This window comes from Camelus ferus, chromosome 23 (genome assembly GCF_009834535.1).
Source record: "Camelus ferus isolate YT-003-E chromosome 23, BCGSAC_Cfer_1.0, whole genome shotgun sequence".
Classification (NCBI taxonomy): domain Eukaryota; kingdom Metazoa; phylum Chordata; class Mammalia; order Artiodactyla; family Camelidae; genus Camelus; species Camelus ferus.
This window is the reverse complement of record NC_045718.1, coordinates 13,404,953-13,426,031: the sequence shown is the minus strand read 5'-3', so window position 1 is coordinate 13,426,031 and position 21,079 is coordinate 13,404,953. Positions and strand designations below refer to the sequence as shown.

The following is a 21,079-nucleotide window of genomic DNA, read 5'->3' as shown; positions in this document are numbered from 1 at the left end:
GGCAAGCAATAGAGGAAAAGGGGAAAACTTATTTTTTTAATTTAAGTATAGTTGATTTAAAATGAAAATAAATATTAAAAAAACCATGACACCTCAGGTTCCTCATCAATGGTGCATTTGGGGTAAGCCACCTGTGACACTGTGCTCCTGCCACGGCATGTCCTGGATGTGGGCTCCAAACTTCGCTGACGAGAGAGTTCTTCCAGAAGCCCGAACTCGACCCTTGGGGGTGGGGGAAGACGGGCAGGTGCTCACCTCCATCCCTCCAGCACTTGCTGTGGGTGCTTCAGCTAGAGCTTCTTGGGTAACCAGTGTTCTTTCTGCAAGTCAGCAAACTCATCATCCCACTAGCTTCGCAAGGGAGGCGGCCCCACCCAGAACTGTCTGACCACCAGCACGTTTGGTTGGCCCACCCACTGTTTTTCAAAAATTCAATTGAACATTTAAAAATTCAGAGGGCTTGTATAAAAACTTAGACTTTTGGCTTCTCTTGAAAAATGGCAACTTGCTGTCACCCTGGCATACAGCAATGGCCCCAGGAACTGAACGTGTGCCCTCCCTGTGGGTCCATCTGACTGGCTTCTCTCATTTTTTCCTGTCCCTGTAGGCATTTGGGTCTTGACCTGTGCTCCAAGTCAGCTCTTTGGAGACTTGAAGACTCTGCTAGGTCCTGGTCTTACGTTGGGCACTCATGTGTGACAAGGTGCTGAAAAGACGGGGCAAAAGCAATCCCTGGAGTTGGATGGCTGTGGACAGGGGTAGGAGGGAAATGACTAGATTTCAGACAAGTGAATAATAAACAGTGGAAAAAAAAAACTGAAGAGATAAGAAATACGGTTGATTTGTATATGGCATGGACAGTGCTCTGGAGGACTTAGAGAAAACATGGAGGGGAAGGAGCAGTGGCTGAGATTCAGGGTTAGGTGGATCTGACAGAACTCACTACTTGATCTACCTCTTGTTGAAAGCTGCCAAACACCAGGAACGCTCCAAGCAGCACTTTTCCAGTTGAGGGTCACAATCCACAATGGGTTACAAAACCAACTTCATGGGTCTCAGCAGCATGTAGTGCATCACTGTATAAGGGCAAGTATTGTTTTGTGATAGTGTTAGTATGTGAGCAAAAGTACTATACTCTCCCCAAAGTGTGAGAGCAGTGTGGCTCAGCAGGGAGAGAAGGGCCAGCTGGTGGGCAGATTTGGGATGGGGCTCCCATGTCCTCTTCCCTCAGCTTTAGAAAAGCTTCCCTTTTCTAAAGCTTGCTGTTCAGGGAAGGTCAAAAGCACTAAGATTTATTATCTGTGTAACTTTTGTTGATAAACTTTTCTGAGTCTCAGCTTCTCCAACTGAAAAGTGGTGACAATATTACTCATCTACTTCACAGCGTTGATACAACCAACAGACTGAATGTCTCCCAGCCTCTGGCCCCATCTTTTTCCCACAATGCAGTATTTCCAGGTGCTCACACATCATCCCCGCCTGCCAGGGGAGAGAAGAAGGGAGCTGGCATTAGGGTTCTTGTCAGACCCTGTGCTGTACACTCAACAGGACTTGCTGACCATGGTGGATCTGGGAGTGCTCTGTGAAATTCTGATATAATTACATAGACGTTTTATTCCTCTTGGAAGACTTGCACCATTGACACAGAGAATTCCAAACATTCCAACCATCCGAGGCCCTAGAGCTGCAGAGAGGGGCTCCTTACTGCAGAGACCTTAGGGGTGACGGTGGCTGCTGCAGGGTGAACAGGGCACCTGAGTTCTCTTCTCTGCCTCTCGGCATCCCTCAGCAGAGTCCAGAGCCTCCAAAGTGGCCCAACCTGAATGGGAGGAAAACACCCAAAGTGTTTGTATATGGGCAGGGCTGGCTGTGCTGGAAAGGAGGCTCCCTGAGGAGGGGCCCCACACACCCAGGTAAACCCAAGTCCTGAACCCTGGGTCCCTTTGGGCTGAGTCAGCAGAGAAGGGGTCCCAGGACTGGAGAGGGTGAGATGGGCAGCAAGGAGAGGTATTCAGTTACCAAATGTCTCCCCAGGACCCAGACCCAGCTTCCCAGGGACAGAAGTCCTGAGAGAAGACCTCGGTCACGGTGTGAACTGATCCGCAGGGCAGCCCCGGAGCTGGGAGTAGGGCAGAACAGGGAGCACAAAAGTCCCACCAGAGATCATCCAGCAGAGCTGGAGGAGTTGCTGGTTCCAGGGAACCGAGCAGGGCAAACGTATGGGGAATGACAGGGGCTCATCTCACAAAGGGGACTCCCCCCGCCCCGTGTCCCCCCACCCCCGGCAGACCGGTCTGTTGTGAGATTTCTTCCTGATTCACCTGGGCAGCCAGATTCTTCTCTTTGCCTGGTCCAAAACTCCATCCTCGGCCAGACGGAGCCACAGACACCAAAGGCAATTTCCTGTCCAACAAATGCGTGAAGCTTCTACCTAGTCCCCGAGCTGGAGACTCTGCCTCCTTCCCTCCAGCGTCTTACAATCCGGTGGAGAGGCCTGCTCAGGGAAGAGGGCAGGGACAATGTGAAAAGACAAATACCGAGTTAAAGGTGCAGTAATAGAGACGTCTCGGGAGTGCACAAAGTAAATAAAATAAAGTAAAAGAGGGGTGCCACCAAGGAGGCAGCTCATCCTGCAATTTCAGGGTCTGTGCGTTTCCACAGGGTACATCTGACACCAACCATTCCAGGGCCCCCAAAGCGGTAGCGAGATAACAGCAATGAGCTGCAGGGAGGAGCTGAGGTGGACTGTTAAGAGGTCTTTGGGAAACCTGGGGGAATGGAGAGGAGAGAGGAGGTCCAACAGGGCTGGGAGGTGACGAGTGGTGTAGGTAGGCAGGACGCGCGAGGCCGGCGCAGAGACGCGGGGTCGGCCGGATGGAGGGGAGGCACAACACCCACCCCGTGCGTCCCGGAAAGCGGCCGGAGGCCGCGGCGGGCGCAGGGCAGGGAGCCGCCCTCCACGTGCGCTACGTGCCGTGCGGGCCGCCCTGTCCGCGGCCGCTGGGGAGCCGGCCTCCCGGGTCCCCCAGTCCAGTCCCGGGGACAATGCGCGGGGCCGGGTCGCTCCCTGGTTTGCGAAGTCTGCAGCGCGGCGCCCGGAAGGAACGCAGGGGCGCCCCATCTTTGGGCGGCAGGTCCGGGGCGCAGGCTGCAGACCGGGGGCAGCGGCCGGGGTGGGGTTGGACAGGCTTGGCGGAGGAGCATAGAAATCCCACGGACTTGTGCGAGGCTCTGGGGCCACACAAATGCTGCGGCTGGCGACGGAGCCGGGCGGGGCGGGGTGTCGTCCCGGGTAAGGAGGGGTTCCTGGAGACGTGGCACCGGACGGGGGTCGGTTCCGCTCCGGCTGCCGGGGCTGCAACCCGCCTGCCCCGGCCCCGGCCGCGACCCCGGCCCGCCCTAGCTCCGCTGCCCGCTGCCCGGAGCCCCGCACCTCCAGCTCCAAGCACATCCCGGGTTCTGAGGCGCCCCGCGGCTGTGGAGCAGACAATGCAGCGCGCGCCCCGCCCCCGAGCGTCGCACCGGCTGGCCAATCAGCGCCCGCGGCCTGCCGGCCAATCAGCGCCCGCGGCCGGGCTCTTTAAAAAAAGAAGAGCCGGCGCGACGCGGCTGTCAGCTGGAGGGATCCCTCCGCACATGTAAACACGCATCATAAAGGGCCGGGAGTGCCTCCGCGTCCCCGCGGGCGGAGTGGCCCCTACCGGGGCCCCTCCCTGATCCTCCCGGGCCGGGCCCCTAGCCGCCCGGGAGCCGGCGCTCCTCAGTGTCACGGCGCGTCAACGAAGAGCGGGCAGCCGCTGCCCGGTCTGGGAGCCGCGGAATTCCGTGGCTGGGGTCGCTACCGGAAGTGGGGGGCGCGGAGCGGGGAGGCCTGGGGCGGGAGCTGCGGGCGAGCTGGTGCTCAGCTGGGGACCGGAGTTTTCCGAGGGCTCGCCCCCCTGCATCTCGGTCATAACCCGATCATGTCTGCGGTTTTCCTCTAAGTTATATCTACCTGGCTTGGAGGATGATAGTGTTAAGTGTGAGATAGTCTTAACGGCACTCCCAGGAAAGAGCACATGACAGGAAATCAACTCTAGCGCGACCCTGGACAGCCCAGACCGCCTACGGCAAACAGCGACAACGAGGAATTTTCTCCCCGGCCTTTTATTATGAAGAAATTTCGAATATTCAGCAAAGTTAAAAGAATTTTTTGCAGCAGATTCCTCTATACCCACGACCTAGATTCTACCATTAACACGTTATAACTTGTTACATCTCATATTTATCTTACACTGATGACTTTTTCTCCAGTAGGATGCCAGCAGCTCCTCGGCTAAAGTCTCCACCGCAGCGGCTTAACTAGGTTCCGAAGCCCTAGGCGGCAAAGAAAAGGACTACCTTCTACAAGGACCTCTCAACTCTTTTGAGGGCCAAGTACTTCTGGGCATCCTTAAGAGTTTACTGAAGAGGAGGCTTCTTCCCTTCCCGCCTTTTAGTCGAAGAATCCTGAAGAATAAGATAATTTTTTTTTTCTCCAGATGAATCTGAAAGCAGGGCTAGTACTCTGTTGACACCTATCTACCAGGGAGGCCCCAGCAAACAGTCCTTCCATGGGTTTGGCTGCTTTCTGGATAAGAGAGGTCTTTTTACTGTTGGAGTCCTCCTTTTTAAGCTCCCTCTCTCCCCTTTTCGGGCGCAGGACATACCCCCCAACAAGAAGAAAGTGTGTCAAAAGTCCTTTCACTGCTCTGCAAAATGGGATTCCGGTACCTGCCCCGCGGGCTGGTAGCGCGTATTTAAGGAGCTAAGGACCATTTGCAGCAATGCCTCACACACAGTAAGCATCAGGTAAACAACAGCTGTCGCTCCTGCTAATCATCCCCAGGTTTAACATCTCCAGTTCTGACCGCTCCCCTTCGGATTGTCCCTTCAGCCTGCTAGGTATCTCCACCTGTACCAGACACCTAATACTCATCACGCCCAGAAGGGAACACATGACGGCCCCACCCCGCCTCCCCAGACTGCCCTCTCGTCCCGCAGCGATGCCAACGGCCCGCACCACTCTGGCAGGCACACTTGAATCGTGCCGCCCAGATTGTCACCTTCGTGTCCTACATCTGCACCCCGTCCTCCTAAGGAGGAGGCTGCCTTAATTTAGGCCCCAGCATTTCTCCTCTGGACCGGTTCAGGTCTCCTCCTTGTATCCAGACTCGTCGTCCTCTTTTCCCTGCAACGCCCCACCTTCCAATAAGTGGAGTCTCCATCACTTCTTAGCCATATAACTTGGACAAATTGCTTGATCAACTTGTGCCTCGCTGTCCTTATTTGTAAAATGGAAACAAGCAGCTGCCTCGCAGGGTTGTTGCGCACCTTAAAGATTAATCATGAAAGCACGTGGCTCAGGGCCGAGGAGAGGCGTGCTCAGAGTGTATTATCCTCCTCCTAACTGCTGTTTTCTCACCTACAAGGCTGCTCTCACGTTCCAGCTGCTGCCTCTACCTGGAGAAGTCTCCTCCACGCCCGAGACTCCGCGCCCCTCCGGGGTCTGACCCAGTGTTCGGGCACTTCCCCCAGGCGCCTCCCACGGCGCGGGACGGGACTGGACCGGACAGAGGGTGCACTCGTGGGCCCGGCCTTTCCCCCAGACTGGTAACTTTCTGAGGGAGGGAAGGGACTCTGGCACGTAGTCAGTGGTCTGTGGATGCGGGCTGGGCTGGATCGCGAGGACGAGCTCGGTCCCCGGAGGCCGCCCCGCCCGACCCGGGGGCGGGCGCTCGGCGCCGGGCGGGTGGGGGTGGGGCGGGACTCCTTTTCCTCACCGTGGCGGCGGAGGCGCACGGCGTGGCTGGCGCGGCGCGGTACGGCACGGCGGCGTCGGTCCGGGTCGGAGTCTGAGTCTGAGGAGCCGGATCCGAGTCTGAGGAGGACCGGGCGGAGGAGGAGGAGGAAGGCAGAGGAAGAAGGCGAGTAGTCGTCGCTCAGCCGCGTCCGCGGCGGCCGCGAGGATGGAGGCCCCCTGCCCGCGCCCCGCGCCGGCCCTCGGCGGCCCCGGCCCGCTGGGCGAGTTCCTGCCGCCGCCCGAGTGCCCGGTCTTTGAGCCCAGCTGGGAGGAGTTCGCCGACCCCTTTGCCTTCATCCACAAGATCCGGCCCATAGCCGAGCAGACCGGGATCTGCAAGGTGCGGCCGCCGCCGGTGAGTCTCGAGCAGGGCTCGTTGCCCGGAGGGCGTTGGGGCCTCGGCGCGGGGGCGGGGAGCGGCCGGGCCGGGCAGGGGTTCGGATCCGGACGCGGCGGCAGCGGCACCGGCCCCGGGGTCGCGGCCGCCCGGAGCCCGCGGGGCGGAGGCGGGCAGGGAGGCGGGCGCGGAGGCAACCTCGGGGGCGGGCGCGGGCGCGGGTGCGGGGCGCCGGGCGGGTGCGGGGTGCGCGCCCCGCGAGTTGTCGCGAGGAGGAAAGTTTTCAATATGGCGGCGGAGCCCCTGGTCCTTTGTGTGGAGGCGGCGGCGGCCCGGGCGGCTTCACCTGGCGCCCCACCCTCCGGGCCCGGCCCCCCGCCCCGGCCCGGACCCTCGTCGGGCCCCCTGGGGCCGGAGGCGAGGCAGGGCGGCCGCGCCGGGCGGGAGGAGCCCCGGGCCGGGCCGAGCGGACTTGCTGAGGGGGCGTGAGCCTGGGGGCCGGCCGGGCCCCTGTCCCGAGGGCCGCCTGCAGCGGGAGGTGTCACCCCGGAGACGGATGCCGCCCCGTGTCGCGACCTGGAGCTGAGGCCCCCGCGCAGCCCCCGGCCCGGGTGGGCTTGAGGGTGGGTGTTCCTGAAACGGTCCCCAACGGCTGTAACGTCCGCGGGGAAGCCCGGCGGGCACCCCTTCCCCCCCTCCCCACCCCCAGCCACGACCCGGACGCTCCCGACCCCCGGGCTGTGCCCCCCTCTCGGGCCGGCCGACGCCGAGGCGGCCTAACGGCGGTTGGACGGCCCGGGACCGTTGGAAGGAGATTCAACTGCTTTTCTACAGTTTGAGAATCTTGTCCCCACTTCGCCCCCGCCCGCACGGAGGGAGACCCTCCTCCCGCCCCTGTCTGTCTTCGGCTTGCTCTTTGTAGTGACGTTTGAGTTGCGGGGGTTCTGTGCGTAACCGTTCTGCTCTGGAGAGCTGTTTTGAGGGAGACCCCGCAATAAGTCTTCCTTACCCCAGCTCCCTTCCCCTCCCCCCCAAATTGAACCGGGGACAGCATACTTTAGTTTTTCTTGGGCCAGTTTGAACATGGAGATGAAATACATGGTTCGAAAATAACTGGCCAGCTAGTATGGGGGAAATGTTTGAAAATAGATGCATTTCTATCAAGAAGTGGGCAGGGTTGATTGTTGCTTAAGGGAAGTGCGTTCCGGTTAGAGCGCAAAGAGGCCTGCTGAAGTTGTGCCGGGTGTTTGGAGCCAAGGTTTTAGTTCTGGAAGAATAGGTCATGTACAGGTAGCAGTTGAGCTGTACGTTAGGAACGGTGAATATGAATATTCTACGTTTGCATCAATGGGATTTTGTTCAGAAACTAGGTAACTTGAGTAAGTTCTCGGTGGCCCAAATGTGTGCAGTCACTCCTGGGAGTGAGTTGTCCTCCATGTTGGTATTGTGGTGTACTAGGGCTGGGGTAAACCTTTCATCTACTTTCTTATCCTGTGCCCTTTGTAGGGCTCTTTTCCCAAAAAGATAGTGTTACTCTGGTTAGGTCTGGCTCCTCATGTCCTTGTCCTGGCTAGGATATTAACGGTAAGCTTTGCAAAATGTGTGATCTTGCTCCATTTCCCCATTCTGAATGTCAGACAGACATGATGGCCACCATTTTGTATTGAGAGTGGTACGTACTACAGTCCGAGGAAGGTGTTAAAGAGGCACAAATAAATAATCCACAAACAAAACCAATGCTCTGTTTTGAAGACTTCTTTTGTGTAGAGGAGGCTTGCTTCCTCCTTTGTTTAACAAACTCCTGTGCCAAATGGAAAGAGTTGGGGAGTATTCGTTGTTGATACAACTAGAGAAAAGGGAAATATTTTCATAAGTTGTAGCTCTTGAAGAAACGTCTTGTTGGAACAAAGGATTCTTAAGAGATGAGGATGTAAACCGTCTTTGTTTTAGAAACCGTTTTGTTTTAGAAAACTGTGAACAAGTGGTTTCATATAATTGAAATAAAGCAACCCAAAAAAACCAAGAGGTAGGAAATATTTTCCATGGCAATAGCTGTAAAATGCCTGTGTTTCTAGATAATTTATGGCCACTGAGTTTTTGGAATACAAGTGGCTGTATTAAAGTGGGGATTTGGTCTATTGGTATTTTATTTCTCTGAGGTAAGGGGAAGAATTATAAAGCATTTCTGTTTCCTTTTGTCTTTATCTTTGCATTTTTAATTAATGGTACTTATGGAGCTTCAGTTTATAGTTTCTTCTCAGTGATGGTCCTAAATTGCTAAAACCTTGGGGTTCACAAATGTATGAAAATACAGGAAGATAAATGTGACAAAATGTAATAAATCAAGAAGTTGGTACTCAAATCCTGAGTTATAAGTTTAAAGAGGAATGTAAACAAACCTTTTTTCAAGTTACATCAAGTATGTAGGATTACTAGGCTTGTTTCTTGGGCTGCTCTTTAAAATTTTATTTTATTTTGTTAACGGTCTGACTTCTGGTTTTGTTACCTTTAGAATGCAAATGTTTATTTCTTTCTTGATGTACTTAGATTTCTTTTTAAGGACAAATTATATTTTCCATGCCGCTTTGTAGTATTTGGAGATGATTACTTTTAGGGTGTAACTATTAGGCAGAAAATAGTTGGCTGCTCAGTAAATACTTTTCTAAGTCTCCTGAGTTTGATTAGAATGTATTTGATGGCTTTAATAACCTTCTTTGTTGCCCTCAAACATGTAACACTTGGCCATAGATGGGCAGGTTACACAGTTTTTTTCTCTGGTGTTCAGAAGTCAGGGATTTATTTAAGTCAGACCCCAGATGGCACAGTAGATACATTTTTCAACTTTAACTTCCTGTGGTTGTTAGTTTGATCCCTTCATCTGTATAGCCAAAGTGTAAAACTTGCAAGTGTTTCGATACAGTCAGCAGCTTTGAGTCAGCCTTTTGGTTCCACCTTTGGGAACAAGGTGGAACTTAAACACACATTTCTTTGTATGGTGGAGGTGTTAATGATACCAAGCTCTTTTTCTCTATTCCAACCTATCATTCTCTCTAATTTTAGGTTTTCTTGACTTTGGCTTAATCCTGTTGTTTTCCCAATTTCTTTGGCGTCATGAAATTTTTCTCTAGTTGTGATTCCTTGCCACCTTAAATCTTTAACATTTGAGGGAAAGGCTTATCAATAGAAACATACTTGAGTGAAGGAAGAATTTAAAATTATTTAAAAAAAAATAACAGCTTTATTTAGCTGTGATTCGTATACCATACAGTTCATCAATTTAAAGTGTGAGATTCAATAGTTTTTAGTGTTTTCACAGTTTTACATAACATCACCACAATCAGTGTTAGAACATCATCATCCCCAAGAGAAAGCCTGTACCCAATTGTAACTACTTTTTAAGATGAATTTAGGATTCTACTGCTCAAAAGAAAAACTTTTCTTTCTCATTTGGTAGGAGGCTGGAGTAAGTCCTACAGTTTTAGTTAGAATGTGTCTTCCTTAAACGAAATTAAGAACAAACTTCATTTGTTGTAGTCTTTGAATGGGTGTTTAGCTAAATTTGACTTTGCCAGTGGTAAATTGGTCACACGAGGAGCCACAAACATCCATCTAGCTGTACCTCTTAGTGAACTAATCAATAAATTAATAGTTTCTTAGAATGTAATGTGAGTGATACTACAAATATATGAGGGGGCTAAAGATTCACATTCCCCACCCCCTATTGGAAAAGTTTCCCTTCCTGCGGTTATAAAAAAATTTTGTTTAAACATGCAGTATAAACCTTTTTAAAGAGCAAAATGAATAGAGAATTGCCTTTGAAAAGTGTTAATGTTTTGAATTAAGACTTGGGGTTGAGTTCATTACTGAGACACTGATAACAAAAACTAGAGAAAATTAACCCTCAATTTCCTTCTTTGTCTCTAAGGTGCTTAATTTTCTTTATTTCTGATTGATAGAGCCAATAGGAAACTTGCTTACTTATTTACATAATATAGGCAGATAGAAATCTGCCAGTGAGAGAATTTTCTTTTAGAAAGATAAAAACATTATTGCAAACTGTTTGATTAAAAAGGGGAGGGGGCGGTTTATGTGCTGTAAATGGGATCTTCTTGTAGGCTTTTGCAACCTCTCATTGTTTTAATTGGACCACACTAAAGTTTGGTTATAGAAAAGGATAAAGGGAGAGCTCATGCCCCAATATGAAAGTGCTAATTAATTAGGGTCTTGGATTTAGGTTACAGGATGCCTACTTGGGTACCTCCTTGCAAAGCCCATCTATGGATTTTAAAACCAGTAACCTAGAAAGACCTTGCTTTCCTCGTTGTACAATCCTTGCATTGAGCTGGTGGTTTGATGTTTCCTTTCCAAGAGAGTTAGATATGCTCTGGAGATTATGCTAGTATACCTGTTTTTAAGTGCAGAAAATCATTGCAGACTCAAGAAAAAATTAAATTAGGTGGGATTAATGTTGAGAACTGAAGAGGTGGCTATACTTTCCTTTTTGAAATTTCTAAGTTTGAGTCCTTTGAGAAGGAATCACCAGAGGCACACTGATGAGCCCCTTTGAAATGAGTGGGTCCGTGGAGTGATACTCTGGGAAAGCCATGTCACTGGGTCATTCTCATTTACTTTAGATTAAGTTTGAGAAACTGGTATCTGTATTTTAAACTCTGAGTTGTGAGAAATTTGTTTTATACACGAAAATTGTATGCAGCTTCACAAGGATTTCCTAAGTATTTTATTAACTGGTGTATCCTAGCATGGGATTAAAGAGAAGAATGAGAGACTACCTTTGTACACCTCAAAAAATTCTTCCAAAAATGCTCCCTTTTCTGTCATTAACTATTAGATGAGTTCTGTGGTGATTTTGGTTTTTCAGTTCCCAAGTTTATGAAGACTAATGAGAAGAAGCTGCCTCTAGGGCAGTAAGACATTTTTGTTCCATAATTGTAAGATTTTTGGAACAAAGATGTGGAATTTGACTGAGACTTTTTTTTTTTAAACATCAGATCTTTAATTCTGGACCATTCCTCTTGAAGCATCATTGCCATACACCTTTAGACATGGCCTAGAGTCATCCAGTCTGTTCGTCTGGGGAGTTTGTTTTTTAATCAGTTAAGCTTGCTTTCTAGACTAAGGACTAGTTACTTGTTCTGCAAGAGCCTTCATTTGCAGGGTGTACATGGAATTTTTTTATTATGAAAATTATTTAAGTATACCCAAAACCATAGAGAATATAGTCTCTTTACCTGTTTTTCTAGGTGTAAGAGCAGAAGGCAATATGGATGGATCTCTAGGTCCATCCATGTTGCTGCAAATGGCATTATTTTATTCTTTGGTATGGCTGAGTAGTATTCCATTGTATATTTATACTGTATCTTTATCCAGTCATCAGTTGATGGACATTGGGTTGTTTCCGTGTCTTGGCTTTTGTGAATAGTGCTGCTTTGAACATTGATGTGCATGTGTCTTTTTGAATTATATTTTTCTCTAAGTATATGCCCAAGAGTGGGATTGCTGGATCACATGGTAAGTCTATTTTTAGTTTTTTAAGGAACCTGCATACTGTCCTCCATAGTGGCTGCACCAATCTACACTCCCACCAACAGTGTAAGAGGGTTCCCTTTTCTCCACACCCTCTCCAGCATTTATTGTTTGTAGACTTTTAATGATGGCTGGTGTGAGGTGATATTTCACTGTAGTTTTGATTTGCGTTTCTCTGACAGTTAGCAATGCATTCTGAGCTTTTTTTTCATCTGCCTATTGGCCATTTGTATGTCTTCACTGGAGAATTGCTTGTTAAGGTCTTCTGCCCATTTTTGGATTGGGTTTCTTGTTTTTTTGATATTAAGGTGTATGTATGAGCTGTTTGTATATTTTGGAAATTAGTCCCTTGTCGGTCACATCATTTGCAATTTGCCAATGACTTTCTTACTTTTTGTTCTTTTTGGTAGAGTTGCTTGTATTTTTCCAATTGTGTTTTTATTAGAATCTTCTTGAAAACTTTTCATTTTGGAGAGTTCAGATTCCAGATCTTTAATTCTGAGTTCCATTTGACTTCTTTTTGAAGAATTATTATTCTCTCTTAACTGCTCTAAGTTTTCTTGAGATGCGGCTTGTGTCTGTAAACATAGGTTGACATCTTCTAATTTTTCTGCTATATCCTGTCTTGCTCGTTCTTCACTCTCCCGTTGATACTGCTCTACTTGACTGTTCTGCCATATTCATTTCTATATGACTTTAAGGTTTACTACTTCTTGTTCCAATTTCTCTTTATTCTCTAGTTTTCACATTTCTTTTGCTTTACTTTCAGAGATAATAACTCCTGTTGAAGAATTTGATTTTTTGCATCCAGATGTAGACATTTTAAAGATGTAGTTTCCAGTTTTGTTGTAAGATCATCAATCTTATGTTTGAGCATATTAGTATGAATATCTATTTCAATTTGATTGGTTTTTAAATTTCCATGGAAACTAATCTCTCCAGTTTCATATTCATTTAACTTCCTTCTTGTCATTTTTAAGAGTTCCTTATATCTAGTAATCTCTTTTTCTAATTCATCATTTTTCTTTATTTCTTTATCCAGACTATATTCCAGAGATTGCTTTAACTCAGTTAATTTCTTTAATTGTTCCTTTTCATCCTCAAACTTGTACTTAACAGGTTTTTCTGAAGCTGTTCAATTTTGCCTGCTTGCTTTTTGATTGTAACTTTTAACTTGGAATTTTCAGTTTCAAGCTTTTCAAGCTTTTGCATGTGATCCTGTGCCTTCTCAGCACATCTCATGGTCTCTGTGTGTCGATCCTGTGCTTCTTGCAATTGACTTGTGATTTGACATAGTTTCTTTAAATCCTGTGCCTCATCTTCTAAATTAGTATAATAACTTGATATGACCTCCAGTGAAGCCTCCAACATGGACTGCTTCTTTAGGGTGTGAGCCAGTTCTTGTTGAAGCTGTCTCACAATGGCTTCTCTTTCTGCTTTCTCATTTTCATATTGATAACAATAAATGTAAAATTTAAGAAGTATTTTGCAGGGATAAAAATAAGCTTTAACAAGGAAAGTGTGTGTGGATTTTTTTTCCTATTATGTAAAAGGAGTCAGTATTTCTAGATTTTTAGAAATAAGTGGGTAGAATCTTGAATCTAACTTGAATCCATCATGACCTTGGACAAAGTCATTTCTTTTTCCAGTGTATGCCTTCTCATCTGCTATAAGGAGATCTGACACTGACCTAGGGCTGCTGTCCAGATTAATTAATTGATGGATTGCAAGGAGCTTAAATCCCAAAAGCTTTATTTGCTCACAGCTAAGAAGGGTCTGGGGACAGATTTAGAGACAGAGGTTAGGGCCAAATACATAACCCTCGTTTTCCCTATAGCAAAAGAATTTTTAAAAGTGAAACTTGAAAAGCCAAAAGCCTAGTGTCATAACTAGAATATACAGAATGTAATTCTTCCATTGATTTAGATAAAGCTTTTCTGTACTTGGGTTTTTAAAAAAATTAATTGAAATAAAACTTTCAGGTAGAGCTGTTGCAAGCTATTTCAGAAAATGTGTAGTACATGTGTGTTATGCATAGCGTGTGTATATGGGCAAAAGTTTGTATTCACCGAGCTTTATTTGTTAAAAAGTGTTTAAGATTACTTTAATTTCCCCTAGGGATGGCTGTGATGCTGTGGAAGCCCTGCAGATGGAGTGCATTATGTTTTATCTAACAGTTTAACTATCCCAGTCCTGCCTGACAAGAGGGTTAGTAGATTGAACCTTTAAATTACTTGTAAAGTGGGGAGAAAAGTACCACAGGTGGCAAGAAAAGCTTTACCTTTGATGCTCAGGGCAGAGCCTGTTTTTGTTCTTTTAATAACAAGTAGGCAAACTTTTTAAAAACAAAGCTGATTAGAACGCCTATATAATCATACAAATCTGAATTCTCCTTTTTTATTTTATTTTTTTTGGTGGGAGGAGGTAATCAGGTTTATTTACTTATTTGTTCTTAGAGGAGGTACCAGGGATTGAACCCAGAACCCCATACATGCTAAGCATGCACTCTACCACTTGAGCTATATCCTTCCCCTCTGAATCCTCCAATTTTTTTGTTCAACTATGTATCTTCTGTTACGGGACTTTGTTTCTTAGGTGGACCCATATATGTTGTATTTCTCCTGGTGTGGCTTTTTTGTTTTTTTCTTCAGTCAAGCAGTTCACTCACTTCTGCTTTCTAGATGTGTTAAAACACTGTCTAATAATGGTATATATCAAGTTCTAAAATCTTTAAGAATGCTGAGTTTTTTAGTTGTGAGCTTGTAGCTAGGCTGAGCCTTCTCTTTACAGCTATGTTTCTCATGTGGCCCTAGGCAGATTTTTCTGTATTCCTGTGTTAATTCTTGCCACCTCACAACTTGAATAATTTGTAGTGTTAGAGAACTCAGTTTAAACCTGTATTTTCAGCACTTAGTGGGACTTTTATTCAGCATGTGCTCCTATGAGGCATACAGATACCTGAACATCTGCTCCACCCCTCTAACTCCAGAGACAAAGAACAAATCCCTATCAAAACCGCATAATTACAAGGTCTTTAAGGCAAAATCCTCCCAATTTTCTGTGCGGTTGTACCAACTCGTCATTTGGTGACATTTAAACCAGATGGGAATGGCTCATCTTCGCCAGGCTTTAACTTGGATGGGAGAGTGAGGATCTTTTAGGATTAGTACTTTGGTATCTTTTTATTTGAGAGATGGGGGTTGAGGGCATGGAAATGAGTGAGGTCTATGAAGCAAATTTTGGGAGTATGACCTCCATTTTGTGAAACTCCAGGTATTCCAAGCTTTTTCTTCTCCCAGAGAGGCTGTTATCCAATATTAGGACGCATTTTGGACAAATTGAGAATAGCCACCAAATTTTCAAGTGAAAGGCTGGCCTCAAGGATTTGTGTAGGGTGTGGATTTGGGTTTTTTAAAAATTGTACTTGATGGCAACCTCCTCTGGGTTCCTCTCTATAACCACGTTTTTTTTCCCCCCACTGCTAGCCTTGCAGCTTTTCCCATCTTTAATGTATAAAATAGATCTTTGAGTTATGTGATAGTTAATTGCTCATCAAGATTTTTTGAGGGCAACAAGGTTTAAAATTTGATTTAAGATCTAAGATAATTTGATTTTGGAGGTTGGTATTAACTAGCTAGGAAGTGAGAACTTGCACAGAATAGAGATTTTGTGGAAGGATTGTGGAGCTGGAATCCAAACATTTGGCTTTTGATGTATGTTCCATTACTTACATGTTATCCTTGAGCTTCCAGCCTTGGAGGTCATGACTTGTTTTCAGAGTTTTATTCCATTAGCCTGCCTTATGAAATGAGGATAATTCTGGCTCTCCTTTATATGATAAGGCCTGAATGTGCTCAAGGTCACCTGACCACGAAGTGGTAGAGCCTGGCTTAAGCTGACACAGTACAGAGTTAGTGCTCTTGGCCACTCTTTATGCTGCCTCTTACATATCCACATGCAACAGGGTTACATGAGATGGTTGGTGGAAAGTTATGAATCTTACTTTTTTTAATTGAAGTATAGTTGATTTACAATATTGTGTTAGTTTCAGGTACACAGCAAAGTGATTCAGTTATGTATATACATATTTTTTTCCAGCTGCTTTTCCATTATAGGTTATTACAAGATATTGGATTTTGTTTCTCATGTTAATACAATAAATCCTTGTTGCTTACCTATTTTATTTATGTAGTTTGTATCTGTTAATCCTGTACTTCCCCCTTTCCCCTTGGTAACCCTAAGTTTGTTTTCTGTGTCTGTGAGTCTTTCTGTTTTGTATATAAATTCATTTGTCTAATTTTTTAGCTTCTGCATGGCTTAGTGGTATCATATAATATTTGTCTTTCTCTGTCTGATTTACTTCATTTAGTACGATAATCTCTAGGTCCATCCATGTTGCTGCAGATGGCATTTCATACTTTTTACGGCTGAGTAGTATTCCACTGTATATATGTATAAATATATACACCACATCTTTATCCAGTCATATGTCAGTGGACACTTAGGTTGCTTCCATGTCTTGGCTGTGTTGTATGTGGTGCTACTGTGAACATTGGGGTGCGTGTATCTTTTTGAATTAGAGTTTTCGTCTTTTCCAGATATATGCCTAGCAGTGGGATTACTGAATCATGGTAGCTCTATTTTTAGTTTTTTTAAGGAACCTCCGTTCTATTTTCCATAGTGGCTGCACCAATTTACACTCCCACCAACAGTGTAGGAGGGTTCCCTTTTCTCCACACCCTCAATCTTTTTCTTTTTGCTTACACTTTCTATTCTGGTAGGCTGCCTTTTTTTCTGATAAGTTTAGCAAAAAAACATTTTTGTTAACTTAGTTCTTGCTGCTAAGGTAGGACAATTTTATAGATAAGCTGTGCTGAGAGAAGTTAAGTGACTTGTCTAAGGTGCACAGGTTTTAAAGGACAGATTGGGGAATTCCAAACTTTTGCTTCTAAGTTCAGTGTTCCTTCTAATACATGGTGGCCTGTGGCTTCTTTCAGAAAGATCCTAGAAATTAGCTGCGCCTTTTTGGGAAGGAGAGTATGATCTTACTTTGCTTTCTTTTGGCTATCCTAATATAGTATAGGGAAGTCAAAAATTGAAAGCTGCGTATATATGATACCAAACTTTTTACAGTACCATTTCATTTTGTCTATTATAGTTGTCTATAAAATTTGCAAAATTTTAAATAAAATTTTTTTAGTTTATCAGTATGTATGGGCTTAGTCTTTTCATCTACTGTTGGTTGGCTCATTTGTGTGGAAACCCCTGGCTCTTCAATTTCAGTGACCACTCAGCTTCAGTTAATTAGAAGAGTATGTAAGTAAGAAGCTCCTCATCATGCTTCTTTGAAAACTCTGCTAGGTTTGAGAACTACCGGTTTGGTATTTCCTTGATGAGGTTAGGCAGCTGTTAATATAAGGAATTTTCTTACCTATTGACTTTGAATTAATATAAATTCTCAGTTCTACTGCAGGAAACTAGGAAATCCTTTTTTCTTGGGGGTGGGGAATGAGGGTTATTTATTTAATTTTTAATTTGACAGAGGTACTGGGGATTGAACCCATGACCTCGTGCATGCTAAGCGTGTGCTCTGCCACTAAGCTATACCCTCCCCCCCGGGGAATCCTTTTTGTTAGCTCTGGTGAATGAAGAAATGAGTTGGGTCCTTGAGATTGGTTATGGGTTCAGTTCAGTACATTTATTGATATGTCAGTAAGTGCCAGGAATTGTGTTAAGGTTCTACAGTTAACAGCTTTAACTTAAGGGAACTTATAGTTTACTGATGAGAAAGATCTGCAACCAGATTACGTAGTATGAGGTGTGCAAGTAATGGAAATTGTATATAGAATGGTTGAAGATGTTAGGGTTGGGGGGACGTGGAGGTGGGTGGAGTATGGGGAAGGGGCTGCCTGGGGTGTCGAGGAAGGCTTTGGGGTAGGGGGAAAATAGTACAGAATGACATGACAACCCCCAGAAACACCAGCGTTTAAGGAATGAAGGGCGTCTAGCTGGAGGCTGCAGGAAATGTGCTGGGAAGCCAAAGAAAGAAAAAAGCAGCTTTGTTGAGAGTCTATATTTCAGACTTAGGTGACTTCTTGGTGATGGTGTTCTTAGGTCTCAACTCTAGACACAGCTGTAAAAATCCTCTATTTAAAATCTGGAAAAGTAGATAATAGAAGAGTTTTATAGTGTGTGACCCACTGATACCAGGCAGCCATTCAAATCAGAACCAGTTTTCAGGCTGGAACTTCGTCATATTTTAGGTTAAAGTGGGTTATCTTTTAATTCAAATTGATTATTAAATGTGGCAGTAAATGTTAAAGAAGTAAGACAGTGCTGTCTCTACAACAACGCTGAGATAGAAGGTAGATTTATTTTAAGATATTTGGACTTAAGACCTATTTACCATCCTAAATTGAGCTTACTTATGTATTCGTATATCCTTTTCTCTTTCAAACAGGAGATCTAGCCTTGAAGCATGGGTCAGGATTATAGTATATTTATTGAACAGACAAGCAGGTTGTGTCAGTATCAGATGATTAGATGATTAGGGATAAACAGAGCAGCTTGCTAGCAATTCCAGTTCAGGTTCAAGCTTCAGTCTTTTACTTCACATATGGCCATTAGGGATCATACATGTTCTAAAATTATTTCTACTTTTATTGTTAGACTCATAGTTAATATGTCTTAATTGCAGCAGGACTGAATAGCTGTTAAATATTTGTGTTTAGTAGAATATATGGCTTACTATTTACACTTTTTTTTTTTTTAGTACAATTGCAGATATGTCTTCAGATGGAACATCAAGCAAAACAAAAGATTTCTTAATCTTCTTTTGTATCTTCTCTGAGGCTCAGGGTGATTTTTAGTGTCACTACTTACTGTCCCTTTCCTGACCTTGATTTTGAACCTCCAGGAGGGACCAGTTTGTGAAGTACTAAAGGTAGAGCATGTGTTTACAGATCTAATGAGGCCTTAAACTTAGGGTGTGGGATGTTTAACTTTCTCTGCCCTTGGTGCCCAGGTAGGTTTGGGTGTTGCTGTGTGAAGGTTGAGGGGACAGAGTCCAACCTCATTCTTAAAACCTCTTTCCCTGAAAAATCATTTTTGGAACCTTTCTGAAGTGTGTAAGCATCTCTTCACTTTTGCAGTCTCAGTTTTCTGCCAGAAATTGTCATTTTCTCACTAGGATCCTAGATATGAAAGCAAACAGTCAAAACTACTTCTTAAATAATTTCCTGGGAGAAAAACTGGCAGTATAGCTACTTGATCATAATATGGCTTAGTGCAGGCTTATTGAAGTAGTATTTGCACCACTTACAGTTGCTATAGAGGGAGAAATTTTTCCTGGACTATTCAGTGACCGTATGATGTCTATGAATGACCTGAAATAAATATGCTTTCCTGTTAACTGTTTATGATTGACCATCATATTGTCAGCCCATTTAAGTGGAAGATGATTTGTTCTAGGGGCTTAACTTTCTTAAGATTCCTCATTGGTGAATTTGAAGAGGATACTTTCATTATAGACCTGATACAACTTCTGGGATATGCCAAAAGTCTGCATGAATCCCTCCAGGGAACTTTGTCTGATATCTGTTCAGGACATTTTGGAGGAGTAGGAAGGCCTGCATTTGATCCAGTTATTCCCTTACTCTTACTGTGTACAAACCAGGTGGTACTTAGCTTGTTCCTGTGGCAGGGCCTAGAAGGGAACTGTTTCTTTGAGGTTTGTGGAGCAGTATCAATGCTAGGACCATTTTACATTTTCATATGGCTTTAACAATAATATATTTAAATCATTTAGAAGCCCTGTAAATACAGATAATGTCAAAGTTTTATTAAAAGTGGTGAAAAAGGAACTTACTGGGACTAATGCTTAAGTAAATACCTTGGCATGTCTCTTTTTTCTGGTATATTTTCATTTACCAGTAGATGGTTCATAGAAATAGTGCTTTGCCTTCCTGAATATTTAATATTCAGAAATTAAAAGATTCTTTTAAACAAAAAGTTGTGTAAAACCAACAATTGGCTTCTACCAGGCCCTACCTATAGGAATTATAATTTTAACAAAAGTTCTTATCCCTTGGTATTTATTATCTTAATACAGCTATTGGAAGTCCGTATATGTTTGCAATTGACTGCATTGGTATTTTCAGGATCTTTTTGGTGGTAGGACTTTAACACAAGTCCAGAACTTACATAGATGAACTTGGCTTTTACCTAATGTCCCTATTCTGTTCCAGGATCTCATCTGGGCACCACATTACATTTGATTGTCCTGTCGCTTCAGGCTCTTAGCTGTGGCAGTTTCTCAGATTTCTTGTTTTTGATGACCTTGACAGTTTTGAGGAGGGCTGACTGGGTGTATGGGCAATTGCTTTTTTTCTTTTCTTTTCTTTTTTTTAAAGGGGACATCTATTCTTGCAGTCTTACCTGTTGGCTGTGGAGAGATTTAAACACTAAAGCTGTGAGAGTTTTTGTATCACCTTAACTAAGTAAACCTTGTGCTATAGTATGAACCTCACTTGATAACAATTGCCCATACCTAAATAAGGAACATGATGTGTTTTTACTAAAATATTGTTCCCTTTGTTTCCAAATTGTTTGTTTATATTGAAGTATAGTCAGTTACAGTGTATCAATTCTTGGTGTACAACGTAATGTCCCAGTCATGCATATACACACGTATATTTGTTTTCATATTCTTTTTCATTAAAGGTTATTGTAAGATATTAAATACAGTTCCCTGTGCTATACAGAAATTTTTTTTAAGTCTGTTTTTATATATAGTTGCTAACATTTGCAAATCTCAAACTCCCAAATTTGTCTCTTCCCACTCTATTTCCCCTGGTAACCATAAGATTGTTTGCTATGTCTGCAAGTCTGTTTCTGTTTTGTAGATGAGTTCATAGTGTCCTTTTTTGTTGTTGTTGTTGTTACTTTGTTTTGTTTTTTAGATTCCACATGTGAGTGATAGTATATGGTATTTTTCTTTCTCTTTCTGGCTTACTTCACTTAGACTGACAGTCTCCAGGTACATCCATGTTGCTGCAAATGGCATTATTTTATTCTTTTTTATGGCTGAGTAGTATTCCGTTGTATGAATGTGAACTTCTTTATCCAGTCAACCGTCAGTGGACATTTAGACTGCCTCCATGTCTTGGTGTTACCAAATTCTTGTCACCAAGTTTTCTTCATTGGCAAATTTTTAGTAGTCAGAGCTGTTTTGATTTTATACTTTTTAATCTTAAGCTTTATAGAGACATTTAGAATTAATTTTCCTAATTAGAATTTTTACTTGTTCACTAACCCTTGTTGAACATTGTAGTACTGTTCTGTGAAGATAGTTTTCATTTAAAATTCTTCCTTAATAA

General features: G+C 44.5%; 1 protein-coding gene and 1 long non-coding RNA gene across 4 annotated transcripts in view; one reads left to right on the top strand and one right to left on the bottom strand.

Annotated features, from left to right (window-relative positions):
• Nucleotides 1–5,580, bottom strand: LOC116659289. Of its 3 annotated transcripts, none has more exons than XR_004314602.1 (4): nt 5,353–5,473; nt 2,322–2,494; nt 624–1,819; nt 1–320 (listed from the first exon to the last, which is right to left on the bottom strand). It is a non-coding gene; the product is annotated as an uncharacterized LOC116659289 (long non-coding RNA). The 3 variants fall into 3 exon arrangements; XR_004314601.1 differs by having other exon boundaries at nt 1–746; nt 956–1,819; XR_004314600.1 differs by lacking the exon at nt 1–320 and having other exon boundaries at nt 1,595–1,819; nt 5,444–5,580.
• Nucleotides 5,581–5,890: 310 nt separating this feature from the next.
• KDM5B (lysine demethylase 5B) overlaps nt 5,891–21,079 on the top strand; it is a 68,678-nt gene continuing 53,489 nt past the window's right edge. The window contains exon 1 of the mRNA XM_032466666.1: nt 5,891–6,176. Coding sequence (XP_032322557.1) covers nt 5,988–6,176 — 189 coding nt within the window. The 5' untranslated portion in view covers nt 5,891–5,987. The remainder of the gene's footprint in view (nt 6,177–21,079) is intronic.